The sequence below is a fragment of the Myotis lucifugus genome, unplaced genomic scaffold (genome assembly GCF_000147115.1).
Source record: "Myotis lucifugus unplaced genomic scaffold, Myoluc2.0 scaffold_4, whole genome shotgun sequence".
Classification (NCBI taxonomy): Eukaryota; Metazoa; Chordata; class Mammalia; order Chiroptera; family Vespertilionidae; genus Myotis; species Myotis lucifugus.
Genome location: NW_005871052.1, coordinates 2877858 through 2891882, shown reverse-complemented (window position 1 = coordinate 2891882; position 14025 = coordinate 2877858). Strand labels below are relative to the sequence as shown.

General features: G+C 38.6%; 1 protein-coding gene and 1 pseudogene across 1 annotated transcript in view; both read right to left on the bottom strand.

Annotated features, from left to right (window-relative positions):
• RPS6KA6 (ribosomal protein S6 kinase A6) overlaps nucleotides 1-14025 on the bottom strand; it is a 168045-nt gene that overhangs the window by 25374 nt on the left and 128646 nt on the right. The window contains exons 13-17 of the mRNA XM_006082809.3: nucleotides 12310-12412; nucleotides 11536-11666; nucleotides 10029-10151; nucleotides 9443-9532; nucleotides 4172-4330 (exon numbers count right to left, since the gene is read on the bottom strand). Coding sequence (XP_006082871.1) covers nucleotides 4172-4330; nucleotides 9443-9532; nucleotides 10029-10151; nucleotides 11536-11666; nucleotides 12310-12412 — 606 coding nt within the window. The remainder of the gene's footprint in view (nucleotides 1-4171; nucleotides 4331-9442; nucleotides 9533-10028; nucleotides 10152-11535; nucleotides 11667-12309; nucleotides 12413-14025) is intronic.
• On the bottom strand, nucleotides 7587-8304 carry LOC102438566 (annotated as a pseudogene).

The window sequence follows — 14025 nt, the reverse complement described above, 5'->3', positions numbered from 1 at the left end:
TTTCCGGTTTGAAAGGACTGGCAAGTTAGAGTAAAAGAGAAATGAGAAGTTATTAAAACTCACCTTCCTTTTGCTCATCAAAGATGAGTTCACCCATGTGTACAGGCCAGATTCCAACTGAAAAGATTCTCAGAAATATTTTGCTGAACTTAAGTTACATGGAGTGCAAATATACATTCAATAAAGTGATATTTATTACAACATAATCTGACTGATAGTATGTGGGTGTGGTAGTAATTTGTATTATTTACTCCAGCAATCTACTTATATAAAAACCCTGGGTGTAACATCACGGCCAGAACCGTGACCAACTAGAAGGAAGTCAGTCCTGCAGGGGTCGTCTTGGAAACTACTGCGCCCTCCCCCAGCTGTTTCCTGGAGGGTGAGGTTTCAGGCAGGAACCAGCCCTCAGGGCAAGGTTTCAGGCAGGAATCCACCCTCAGGGCAAGTTTTCAAGCAGGAACCCGCCCTCGGAGCGGAGCATTGAAGTGAAATGATTTAGAATGGATCTATTATTGAAGCTACCTTTGGAAATACTATATCTATAGATCAGTGGTTCTCAACCTTGGCTGCACATTAGAATCACCTGGGAATCTTATTAAAATCCTGATTTATGGGCCTCATCCTCCGGAAATTCTATTTCTTTGTTACTAATGTTGTGGCCCCACCCCATAATAAAGAAACAATTTCTGGAGGATGAGGCCCAGGAATCAGGATTTTAAAAAGATTCCCAGGTGATTCTAATGTTCAGCCAAGGTTGAGAACCACTGCTATAGATAATATTAAAAATATATCTAAACGTGCAATTCTTTGTCCAAAAAATGAGCATGTTCAAAAATTAAATGAAGAAAATTTGGATATACTCGATGGAGATTTTCACACATATTTGAGTGATGATTCCATTGATTCCACAGATGATGCTGAAAAGGAAAATTTTCCCATAGAATTTCTTAATAGTATTACTCCTTCGGGAATGCCGTGTCATAAATTAAAATTGAAAGCGGGTGCAATCATCATGCTATTGAGAAATCTCAATAGTAAATGGGGTCTTTGTAATGGTACCAGATTTATTATCAAAATATTACAACCTAACATTATCAAAGCTGAAGTATGAACAGGATCTGCAGAGGGAGAGGCTATTCTGATTCCAAGAATTAATTTGTCCCCATCTGACACTGGCCTCCCATTTAAATTGATTCAATGACGGTTTCCCATGATGCCAGCATTTGTGATACTATTAATAAATCACAAGGACAAACTCTAGACAAAGTAGGCATATTCCTACCTGAACCCGTTTTTGCACATGGTCAGTTATATGTTGCTTTCTCTCGAGTTTGAAGAGCATGTGATGTTACAGTTAAAGTTCTAAATACTTCATCACAAAGGAAATTAGTCAAGCACTCTGAAAGTGTTTTCACTCTTAATGTGGTGTACAGGGAGATATTAGAATAAGTTTAATCACTTTATCAGTCATTGTTTGCGTCACTGTTGTTTTTATATCATGTTTTTGTTGTTTTCATATCATGTTTTTGTCTTTTTTATATCATGCCTTTTTGTTGTTATATCCTTTTGTTGCTGTTTATTTATTAATAAATTTATATATTATTTTCATATACATTTTACTAATTTCCTTTCATCTCTCACACTTCTATTATAGAGAAAGGGCAAATAGCAATATTAAAATATCTCTGCTAATTAATTCCCTTTTTTAAAAAAATATATATTTTATTGATTTTTTTACAGAGAGGAAGGGAGAGGGATAGAGTGTTAGAAACATCGATGAGAGTGAAACATCGATCAGCTGCCTCCTGCACACTCCCCACTGGGGATGTGCCCGCAACCGAGGTACATGCCCTTGACCAGAACTGAACCTGGGACCCTTGAGTCCGCATGCCAATGCTCTATCCACTAAGCCAAACAGGTTAGGGCAATTAATTCCCTTTTAATGTGTACAAATTTCGTGCACCGGGCTATTAGTCTGTATATATAAAATCCCAGCAACCGGAATGGCGGCACAACCAGAATAACCAGTGGTTATGATATGCACTGTAGCAGCCAACCACCCTGATCCGGCCCCAACTGGCCCCCCCTCAGGCCAGACCGGCCCCTGATCTGCCCCAAACACCTTAATTGGGGGCGGGACCAGCCAGCCAACCGTCCGTGGCCTCTCCCCCAAGCCAGACATGGCCCTTCCCCCTGCCAGCCCAGCCCGATGGGTCTCCATTTAGGTGGGCCGGCCAGATCCCACTCATGCACGAATTTGTGCACCGGGCCTCTAGTACAATTCTATAATATATCACCTGTATATTGTATTACTTGGGGTGGTAAATATACAGACAATTTTCAAAATAATATGATGGAGGTGCTAGCTAAAGCTAGGGTGGTAATGATATTGCAGCATATAAATGCATAAATTTTGTAAACCTTAATGTTATTTGTGAATTGTGTCTTGATAAAAATGATTATTCAAAATTACAAGACTAAACATAAAACATTTAAAAAATAAAATGGCTATTATAACTATCTCATTAAAGTAAAAGAAAACATGCTTTTGATACATGAAACTATCAGCAGAAATATAGAAGCAAAAAATAAAAATCAAATAAAATGCTAGATATGCAAAATATTCTAAAATTCTCTACATTATAAATTTCTTACTGATTATTATGCACTTCATTTAATATAGTTCTATCTTAATCAGCAGTTCACTACACTGAAAGATCTTTAAAGACAAGGACCAAGTCTTACTCATATTTGAGTCTGTATAACACTTTTTATAATGCCTGGCATATAGAAATGCTAAATACATCTCTGTCATTAATTTATTTGATTGACATAAAAAACTGAAAGTTTCTAAAATAATATACTAAAGTAAAGGTGCTTAGTATGCCCACCAACCAAAGTCAAATAATCTTCCGTCACCATGCACTTGGCCCTCTTGTAAAATACACATCATGTTTCACAGAAATGTATCCTTGAAACTTATATGATCTTATTAACCAATGTCATCCCATTAAATTTAAATAAATGAATAAAAATAAATAAAAAAGAAAAGATGCTTATCATTGTTCTCTTCTCAAAATAGGTCATCTTTTATTTTAGAGAGTGTTGATAAAAAGAATCAAGCAATTAAATTATAATAGCCATAAATAGTTCATATTTTATAATATTGAAAAATGTAGTACATTAAACCAGACACAAAACTGAGTACTGGCTTATTTTTCTTATTTATAAAAGGGGACCATGTAGAATTTTCACTGTGCCAATTCTGAGTTGATCATTAATTTATTGTTTATACTTATGTGCATACATATCCACTATTAAACTGATTCAAACTAAATTTTTAAATTATTTGTGACAATGTTTCCTTTCAGAGTTGTACATAATAAGAGTTGACCTTTTTTGGTAACATTTGCTTTCTTTATGAACAGGTAGGTAGCAAAATATGAGACCTGCTCCACTACTACAAACTTTAATAGATTAATATTTCACATGTTTAGAATTGAAATTTCTTACTGTATTTGGAATAGGGGTTGGCAAGAATCAAGAAATAAAGTCCTTTCATTGCCAGAACTTTATATGTTAGGTATAGCATAATATGAGTAATATTCACATGTCCTTGGATAATCCTTTTATGTTTCACTTTTAAATTTGATTAGGTTTGCCTGACCAGTATCATTCAATGGTTGAGTGTTGACCTTGAACCAAGAGGTAATAGTTCAATTCCCGGGCAGGGCACAGGCCTGGGGTGCAGGCTTAATCCCCAATGGGGGCATGCAGGAGGTAACCAATCAATGGTTCTCTCTCACCATTGATGTTTCTATCTGTCTCCCTCTCCATTCCTCTCTGAAATCAATAAAAATAAAAAAATAAAAATTTGATTAGGTTTAATAATTTCAAAGTGAAGGTTAGATTCAATTACATAATCCAAACCACTTTTAAAACTAAAATGATACTAAATCAGGGTCAACAGGCAGAATGGACAAAATGATAACATTTTCCAACTTCCTAATTCTATAACTTTCACTACTTTATGAGTTTTATTAGTATGTTCTCTATAAAATATATATTCTCTATAAAAAAGTAATTCACTTTAAGTGGTATACCCTACATATAATTTTATTAATATACAAGTCACAGAACTCAAGGAAATAATATAACTACAACTTACTCCTTGACAATGAAGGTAGTCAACTGTTTTAGTTATCACAAACAGTACATCACTAGCTTCCCGTTCCGAGAAACATTTTTGTTTGAGAATACGGTCAAGTAGTTCTCCTCCTTTCATCAAATCCGTAACAAGGTAAACATATCTACCATCATCATAAACCTAAAAAAGAACACATTTTAAAAATGTTATTATTTATAATTATAATTCTGAAATGTTCAAATTACATTTACTTTGCTTTTATAGTGAACCTCTAGTGTTAAAAATATATTTTTTATTGCCAACATAGTAGTGAAGATTAAATTGGCTAAACAGTCCCTGAAATCATGTTAAACATATAATTTCATTAACTTTTCAGATAGTATGTTACACTTCATCAAAGGATATAAATGAAAAATAGAACTCTGTACCTCTCAAATGGCATCTATCTCATTTGCTTTTACTGTATTATAGACACTTCTCTTCCCTACTAATAGTAAGCTTCCTTTTGACAGTAAATGTATTATTTAGTTTTTAATATCCTCCCCACAGTCCATTATCTGACATGGTGTCTTAAATGTTTGTTGAATTCAAATACTATACCAAAGAAAATAAATTGAAAAAATAAGTGTACCTTTTCATTCAGGCCTTGTGACATAGATAGATTAGATAGATAGATAGATAGATAGATAGATAGATAGATAGATAGATAGATGTAAACTACTATTTAAAAACTATGGCGGTGTGTGTCCCTCGGCCTGGCCTGCACCCTCACCAATCGGGGATGTCCGAGACTACTGTAGGATCGGGCCTAAACTGGCAGTCGGATATCCCTCTCGCGATCCGGGACCACTGACTCCTAACCGCTCACCTGCCTGCCTGCCTGATCACCTCTAACCACTCTGCATGCTGGCCTGATTGCCCCCAATTGCCCTCCACTGCTGGCCTGATTGCCCTAACTGCCTCCCCTGCCGGCCTGCTCGTCCCCAACTGCCCACTCGTACCCTCGTAGGTAGCAGGTGCTGATTAGGGGAGATGGGCATTTTTGTTTCCTAGGACTGTAGCTATGGAAGCTTTGCAGAGGGTTTGGAGGGGCAGGCTCTGGCCAGCAGCCCTGTAGCGGTGGTTGTCCCTGGAGGTGCTGGGGGGGGAGGGAGTTAGGGAGTCTCTAGCGGGGTGGCGAGGCCGAAGGGGGAGTAACTGTCAAACCTTCTTGCTTGGTGCCATTCTTTAAATTGTACGTGGCTGTTTCACAGCTGTACCTGCTCAGGGCAGGGTTCCAATCTCCTGAAGCGGGATAGGGGATGGGCCAGGGCAGAGCCAGGAGGGTGGGTTTAGCCGCACCCCCAGGGAGGTTCAGCACACATCAGCTGCAGGGACATGCTGCTGCTGTCGGGTGGAAGGGTCTGACCCTGGAGGGCAGCTCAGGCCTCCCTCCACCGGGGTCTGGAGTTGTAAGGAGGAGAGGTGTGCCCAGCTCCAGTGAAGGGGGCTTCGCAGCAGTGGGCCATGGGCCCCATGTGCCTCGGGAGCCCTGATGGGTGGTCGCTGGCATGCTATTGTGGGCACCCCTGGCGGAGGTGGCAGGGGAAGAGATCGGGAGTCAGAGGTGCAGGCTGCAGCTACTCCCAAGGCTGTGTCTTCTCCCTGGCTGGTCAGCCTCCCCGTCCCCCCGGAGGTTCGGGACTGGGGTAGGGTGTCCATCCATCCCCCCAGGGGTGCGGGGGCTGGGGTAGGGTGTCCGTGCAGGGAGATTGGAAGAGCTCCCCGTGGCTGCTTCCTCTTCCTTCTTAGCAGTCTGGGCTCCTGTCAGGCACTCTTATCAGACCCCCAGGAACTTGGCCCCACCACCCGCCCCTGATGCTCACGCATCAATATGCTAATTGGTCGTTACTGGGACACCATAACAGCAATTAGCATATTACCTCTTTATATACATAGATATTAATCAAAATGCATATCATATTATCCAAAACAAACTGATCTAGGTGATAGCCAATCTGTCTGCCTTCTCTAGAGAGAAAAGAGCATTATTTTCTTTTCTTTAATATATTTTATTGATTTTTTACAGAAAGGAAGGGAGAGGGATAGAGAGTTAGAAACATCGATGAGAGAAAAACATTGATCAGCTGCCTCCTGCACACCTCCTACTGGGGATGTGCTCGCAACCAAGGTACATGCCCTTGACTAGAATCAAACCTGGGACTCTTCAGTCCCCAGGCCGACGCTCTATCCAGTGAGCCAAACTGGCTAGGGCAAGAGCATTATTTTCTTAGGTGAAAAGTCAGCATTTAAAACATCTATTTTTTTTTAAGTAGCACAGATTTTTATTGTCAAAACAAGATATATGAGCATAAGAAAAAACACCAATAAATTAATTGTTCTCATCATTTTAGACTCTGGGGCCTCTCTATGGAAAAGTCAGCTCAGCTGACTATGTAGACACCATCCTTCCAAAGTACGAATAGCAGGGATTTGATACAGTATTCAGGACAATGACCAAACATGTCGATAGCAAGGATAAATAAATAGGTGCTTTCCCTGGTTCCTTCCTCAGTAACCTCTATTTTTATACAAGATATGAGGTTTGTTTTAGGAAAAATGATTGCCAGAAAAATATTTTCATCCTTCTACCTCTAAGAAAAACATCAGGCTCTGGTGACACTTGTTTCATATGAACGTCCAGAATATAATCTACGTATAGTTACCACCATCTTTACTTTTAAAAAGCTTAACATCCATTTATATATACCAAAGCAGTAGGCTGAATATTTTCCCTTAAATGGTTTTCCACCAAAATGCGATGAACTTAATCTTACTGTGAAGTGCAACAAAGGATATGCAACACTTGTGTTTGTTGACACATGAAAGGGAAGCACTGCCCAGCAGAACTGCCCCGGAGGCACGGCAGTAAGAAGTGCCTCTACTAATCTCCACACAGGAGATGGGTTCATGCCAAGTCTGGTTTTTCTTTGTGCCCAGATCTCAAACAAATGCAGGTTCCCTCACTGACAAGGCCGGAGCCCAAGGCACCAGCAGTAGAGAGGGCCAGAGACTAGTCAGTGAGCACCTCTACACCATGACTTATCCATCAAGAAGCCTTGGTTTGGGAACAACACAAATGTTACCTACCTCGTAAGCAATGATCAAGGTCTTGTCTAGGCTAAATGATGAAACAAATTGATGAGGCCTCCATACATTACTGCTAAGATTATTTAGTCTAACTTTAAATTGAAGCAATATGCAATGGCTTCTCCCACACAAGGGCAGGCTTTGCACAAGGGCAAGTTTCTCAAAAAACAATGATACCTCCAGTTCTAGGCTCAGATTAAAAGGTTTTTGTTTGTTTTTTAAACAAAAAAACACACAAAAAACACAACCTTTCCTACGTCAGATCAGGGTAATAGAGAAGTGGGGGCAAGCCACCCTCTATCCAGAGTCACTGGAAGAGAAAGCTATAGTTGAATGTGAGCATATTCTATTCATTGGATTTAAGATTATAGGTCAATGGTGGTTGTGTCTTCCTTTCCATCAGTGGGATATCCATCTTGGGCAGCTTTAAGGCTGTTGGATCTTTGACCATTAGGGTGGCCTGCACGTGGATAAGTAGCATTGGAGAAGGTTTCTTGGCTCCTCTGTAGGGCTGGTTGCCAAAACCTCCCAAATTAGACTTCTGGAGGGATCTTGGTCCAAAGAGGCTCCATTTATCTGTCTAATTTCTGTCTTTATCCCCACTTCCAGAACCCATGGTGCTATGATTTGGGCCAGATAAGACTATGAAAGAGCCAGAAGAGAGCAAACCTCCAGGCTATTGCTCAGCAGAAGAGTGAGGGTTGCTGCTGGGGGTGGACTGGGCTGAGGCTGGCTGCTTCTCTTCTCTCATTATCTCTCCACTCTGTAGTTTTAGTTTGTGGAGTGCTTCTGCCACTTGGAGGTACTTGGTCTCCTAGGGGATAAGGCGATTGTGGGTTGTGTAGCCAGCATCTCTCTCTACCCTGCCTGTTGCTCAAAATGTTGAATGGTCTCCTGGGTCTCTTTTGTGATTAGAGAATTCATGAGACATAGGTGGCTTTAGCCTTCATCATTGGGACCTAGTCCATACTGTCAATAGCCGATGGGAGGGTCATGGTGGGGAAGGACACACTGGTCTCACCTTCCTCCACCAGGCACAGTCTCAAAACCATTGAAAGACTCGGATCCAGGTGCTTTTTCTATATAGATTTTAGAGCTAAGTCCCTGACACCAGAGTGAAATGATGTGATAATTACACTTACAGATATTAATGAGGAACATTGCCCAAATGCTGAAAATTAGCTAAGTTGGTTGGAAAGAGTTCATACATTCCAGATGTTCTGTTTCACTGTTGCAGAACTGTCTGCAGCCTGAGCTCTGGCACGAAAGAGGCTGCGAGGACCCATGTCTCTAGAGGTTGCGGTGAATTAGGGACCCAAGCCATGGTATATTTGCGTTGTGTCAGCTGCAATCCTAAAGGCTTTGCGCACTGGCCAGGGAGCGTAAACTCAGTAACATCTATTAATAGGACATATGTTCATTTTACAAAACTATAGAGTAATACAATTTCAGTTAAAAAACAATCCACAGTGCAACAAGCCATTTCTGTAGAGTTAAGAAAATAAAATGTAGAATTTGGCAGATTCCCAATGTCTGTATTTATAGTATCACAGAATAATAAATGTTGCTGGTTGTAATGTTAACTACTTAACTAGCCAGAATATATTCAAGTAATCAGGACATTCTTTTTTTGTTTGTTTTTTTTACATTTTTATTTATTTCAGAGAGGAAGGGAGAGGGAGAGAGAGATAGAAACATCAATGATGAGAATCATTGATTGCCTCCTGCACGCCCCCTACTGGGGATCGAGCCCACAACCCAGGCATGTGACCTTGATCGGAATCGAACCTGGGACCCTTCAGTATGCAAGCTGACACTCTATCCACTGAGCCAAACTATCTAGGGCAGGACATTCTTATTTACCAACAATCATAGTTCCTTTCTGATGTTCTACACAAAGAGTAAGAAAACAGAATAATGGGGGGGGGGGGGATAATTGAAGTAGCAAATGTAAGAATCTTGAGATTGTGTTGCATGACAGCAAATATAACATAGAAATGAAAAGCTTCAAAAAACAAAGTTTTACATATCTCTCCTTTACATATCTCTCCTTTTCATATGTAAAACTTTAGACAATAAAATAAATAAATAAATAAAAATTAAAAAAGAAAGAAAATAAAGTGCCAAGTCATAACTTCATTAGCTTAGATTTTAAATACCTACATCTTTTAAAGTGATAATGTTTGGGTGTTGTCCATAGCGCATTAAAATTTCAATTTCTTCTGAGGGGTCTCTCTTACTTTTGTCAATAACCTAAGGAATAAAATAAGACAAATCTCAGAGGAAAAAAAATTATGTTCTTTGTCTAAAAATTAATGGTATATTTTCAATTTGATTATAGTTTTGAGCAAATGCTTAAAACTCAAGAATTATGCTTGCCACATATTATACTTTAACAGTTAAAAATGTCCTATAACTGCAAGAATAATAAAAAGACCATTTTCTTTAACATTATAGTACATGTAATTAAAACTACATTAGCTCATAATGTGATCCAAATGTAACAGTAATTGTTACAATTACTCAATGTTAACATAGTACCTTAAAATAAAATTATTGAAAAGCAAGACATTCATGGAATGCAATGCTTCTACAAAATAAAGTCTTGGAAAGAGATTCAAAATGAAAATATTAAGTCTTTAGAGGTTTTTCTCATTTTTTCTTTGCAATCTCCACTAGCCCCACTGAAAAATGTCCGTTAGTTAAGTTACATATATAACCCCAAAAAAGGTAGGTTCAGGGACAATACCTTCACTGCAAATTCCATGTTGGTAACTGTATGTATGCATCGTTTGCAAACAGAATAGGAGCCAACACCAATATCTTCTTTCAATTCATATACCTCACCAAATTGTGCAGCATTTCCATTTATCTGTGTTTTTTTTAAAAAAATACTGAGAATAATGAAATATTTTCACATTTTTATCTTCTCTTCAAAATTTATACAGGTTGGGGCAAAAGTAGGTTTATAGTTGTTTGTATGGAAAATAATCTATAATAATAAAACCGTAATATGTAAATTGACCAAATGACCAAACAGCAGAATGACCATCCAGATGACCTTCTGGATGGAGGCAGCTGGGGCAGGGAAGGCGGGTAGGAGGCAGCCTGGGCCGGGAGGCCTGGAGGAAGCCAGAACTGCGAGGGCCTACCCTTTCACGAATTTTGTGCATTGGGTTTCTAGTACAATAATCTATCTATGTAATAGAGGAATATGCAAATTAGCCGGGACGCCGTAACATCACAACCGAACAGCAGGGACCTGAGGTTGCATGGTGCCTGGCTGGGGCAATGGACCTCAGGCCACAGCCCCTGTCCAGGGGGACTTGACGGGGGACCTCAGGCCACGCCCCCCACCTGGCGGGGTTTGACTGGTACCTCAGGCCGCTCCCCTTGCCCAGCGAGGCTTGACAGGGGACCTCAGGCCATGTCCTCCACCCTGATGCTGGGCCGGGGGACCTGATGCTGTGCCCCCCGCCCGGTGGGGCTTGACGGGGAACCTGAGACTGTGCCCCCCATCTGACGCTGGGCCGGGGGACCTGAGGCTGTGCCCCTCGCCCAGAGGGTTTTGACGGGGGTGGGGCTGGCCGGTTCTGGGTCTTCTGTGTTTTTGAAGCGCATGCGGGTGGTGGGCGGGGACTTGACTCTAGGTCCCACGGTGCACCCCAGACTCTGACAGGAGGAAGATTTTCATATACATTTTACTAATTTTCTTTCATCTCTGACACTTCTATTATAGAGAAAGTGCAAATAGAAATATTAAAATATTTCCTCGAATTAATTCCCTTTTAATGTGCATGAATTTTGTTCACCGGGCCACTAGTAAATAAATAATAATACAAGAATAAACTCTATGTTTTTCATACTCACAACTGTAAGCATACCTTTGCACCAACCTCTATTCATCCTAAATCTTTAAAAAATCATGAATAATCCATTGTAGAATTTTTATCAGTATGTATAAATGGCTTAACCAGATCTGAACTGATCCTAAATTGTAGGCTTTCTAGATACCCAAAGACAACACAATAAATAAACTAGCTTACATACCACCATTACATTTTTTTTTGCCAAAAGAGATTACATAAGTATAATTAAATGTTACTATTGTCTGCTTTATTTAAAAACATATGGAAACATCTTTAATTCATTATTATACACAGAAATAAATGAAGTTAAATTATTATAAATTAATTACAAATAACTGAAGGAAATAATTATCCCTAAACTAAATAATCTAATTAAGTGGAATTTACCTGAACAATTGGTAATACATCTGCACTTGTGATAGGAGTGATTTTATATTCTTCTGCAATAGAAGTTGAAACAAAGCTGAATCCTTTGAAGAGTTGATGAGCATTAGCACTGGCTGGCAAACCAGGAGAATCTAATATCCAAATAATTATATTTAATTAGAATTATACAGATTTCTGTAATATAAAATGTCAGCATTTATTTTAATATAAATAATAAAACCACAAAAAACATTAAATGTTACCATCAGACATACTATATTATTTATTTGGTTTATTGTATATTATCTGTCTCCCCACACTACTAAGCAAACTACATGTGGATTATAATTTTTGTCGTTTAGTTCACTGCTGCCTCCTCACTGGTGAGGACATTTGTAGGTGTTAAACATTTGTTGAGTTAGTGTATAAAACAGATTCTATCAAAAGTAAACCTCATTAAAATCTAAACTGTAAGAGTCAGAGTGATATATCTCATGTCTTATCTCCTATCCCTGACCCGCTAATACATTATCATGAAAAAGACTTTTAAAACAAAACAAAGAAACCTTTTATCCTTCACTCTAGTCCCTTCTTCTCTGATAAATATTTCCCATTTAAAGGATATACTTGAAAGGTGGGTGCCCAAGCAAAGCTCTATGTGGAATCCACATTTTCATGAGACAAACCAACCCTTTGAAAACATATAATTCATTTAGTTTTTACTTAAGAAGCAAGTTTACTTTTTAAGCATCTAATTGAATAAAAGTCCTGATGTTACACATGAATATGCATTACCTTTGGGTGTTTTTGCAGTAAATTCAGGATCAAAACAAAAAGTATCATCTGGTTTTCCTGAAGCAGGTTTGAAAGGAGGTTGAACTTCTCTTTTATATAATTTCTAGAAGCAACAGAATAACATAAAAACATAGTAACACATTAAAAATCATTATACTTTGTAAGGGAAACCAGAACATAATACAGAAGAATCACAATTTCATAAATGGAATTTCAACAAGCTTCAGATACCTGTTAATTAAATTCCAAAATATTTGAGAAATAACGTACAGAATCAAGTGACACCTGGAAACACATTAGTGATGCCACACATTGCATTTACAAAGAATAATGATGTTGGGTTTTGGATATCAAATATTGTCTTCAATTTTTGCTGGTAAAATAATCATACAGAATATGTTGCAATGTTAACATGGAGAAATAACTAACAATACTAAAATATTTCAAAATTAATAATTAGACTATTTTCAATAACTATTTACTTCACCTAAATATTTTGTTTCATTTAAAATATGCATTAAAGCTTCTGCAGAGCAAAAGAAACCATCTACAAAAAAACAAGAGAGCCCACTGCATGGGAGAATATATTTGCCAATGTTATCTCTGATAAGGGTTTAACCTCCACAATTTATAGGGAACTCATACAACTTAAAAAAGAGGATAAGCAATCCAATAAAAAAAAATGGGCAAAAGACCTAAATAGACACTTTTCGAAAATGGACATACAGAAGGCCAAGAGACAGAAAACATGCTCGAAGTCACTAATCATCCAAAAGATGCATATAAAAATGACAATAAGGTACCATCTCACACCTGTTAGAATGGCTATTATCAACAAATCAACAAAGGACAAGTGCTGGCGAAAATGCAGAGAAAAAGGAACTCTTGTGCACTGCTGGTGGAAATGCAGATTGGTGCAGTCACTGTGGGAGAACATTATGGAGTTTCCTCACAAAACTAAAAATGGGAACTCCCATTTGACCCAGTAATCCCACTTCTAGGATTATATCCAAGAAAACAGAAACACAATCAGAAAGACATATGCACCCTATGTTCATAGCAGCACAATTTACCATAGCTAAGATTTGGAAACAGCCTAAGTGCCCATCAGCAGATGAGTGGATTAAAAAACGGTGGTACATCTAAACAATGGAATACTACACTGCGGTAAAAAGAAGGAACTCTTACCATTTGCAACAACATGGATGGACATGGAGTGCTTTATGCTAAGCAAAATAAGCCAGTCAGAGAAAGATAAATATCACATGATCTCATTCATTTGTTGAATATAATGAACAACATAAACTGATGAATAAAAATAGATCCAGAGACAGAGAAGCATGGAACAGACTGTCAAACCTCAGATGGAGGGCAAGGAGGATGGGAGGGGAGGGGTAAGAGATCAACAAAAGGACTTGTATGCATGCATATACCTATAAACAATGGACCCAGACAGCAGGGGGATGAGGGTTTGTGCTGGGGGGTGGGAGTGGGCAAAGAGAGGTTAATGGGGGGAAAAGGAGACATATGTAATACTTTCAACAATAAAGAATTTTAAAAAATATGCATTAAAGTTATCATCTAGGGTTCTTATTATAGAAATCCAAAATTTAACCTTGCCATACCATTTAAGTTCCTAAAATTGATATATTAATGAAAGATATATAAAATTTTGCAATATATGAACATCTAATGTTCTGGGCAAATCTACATTGT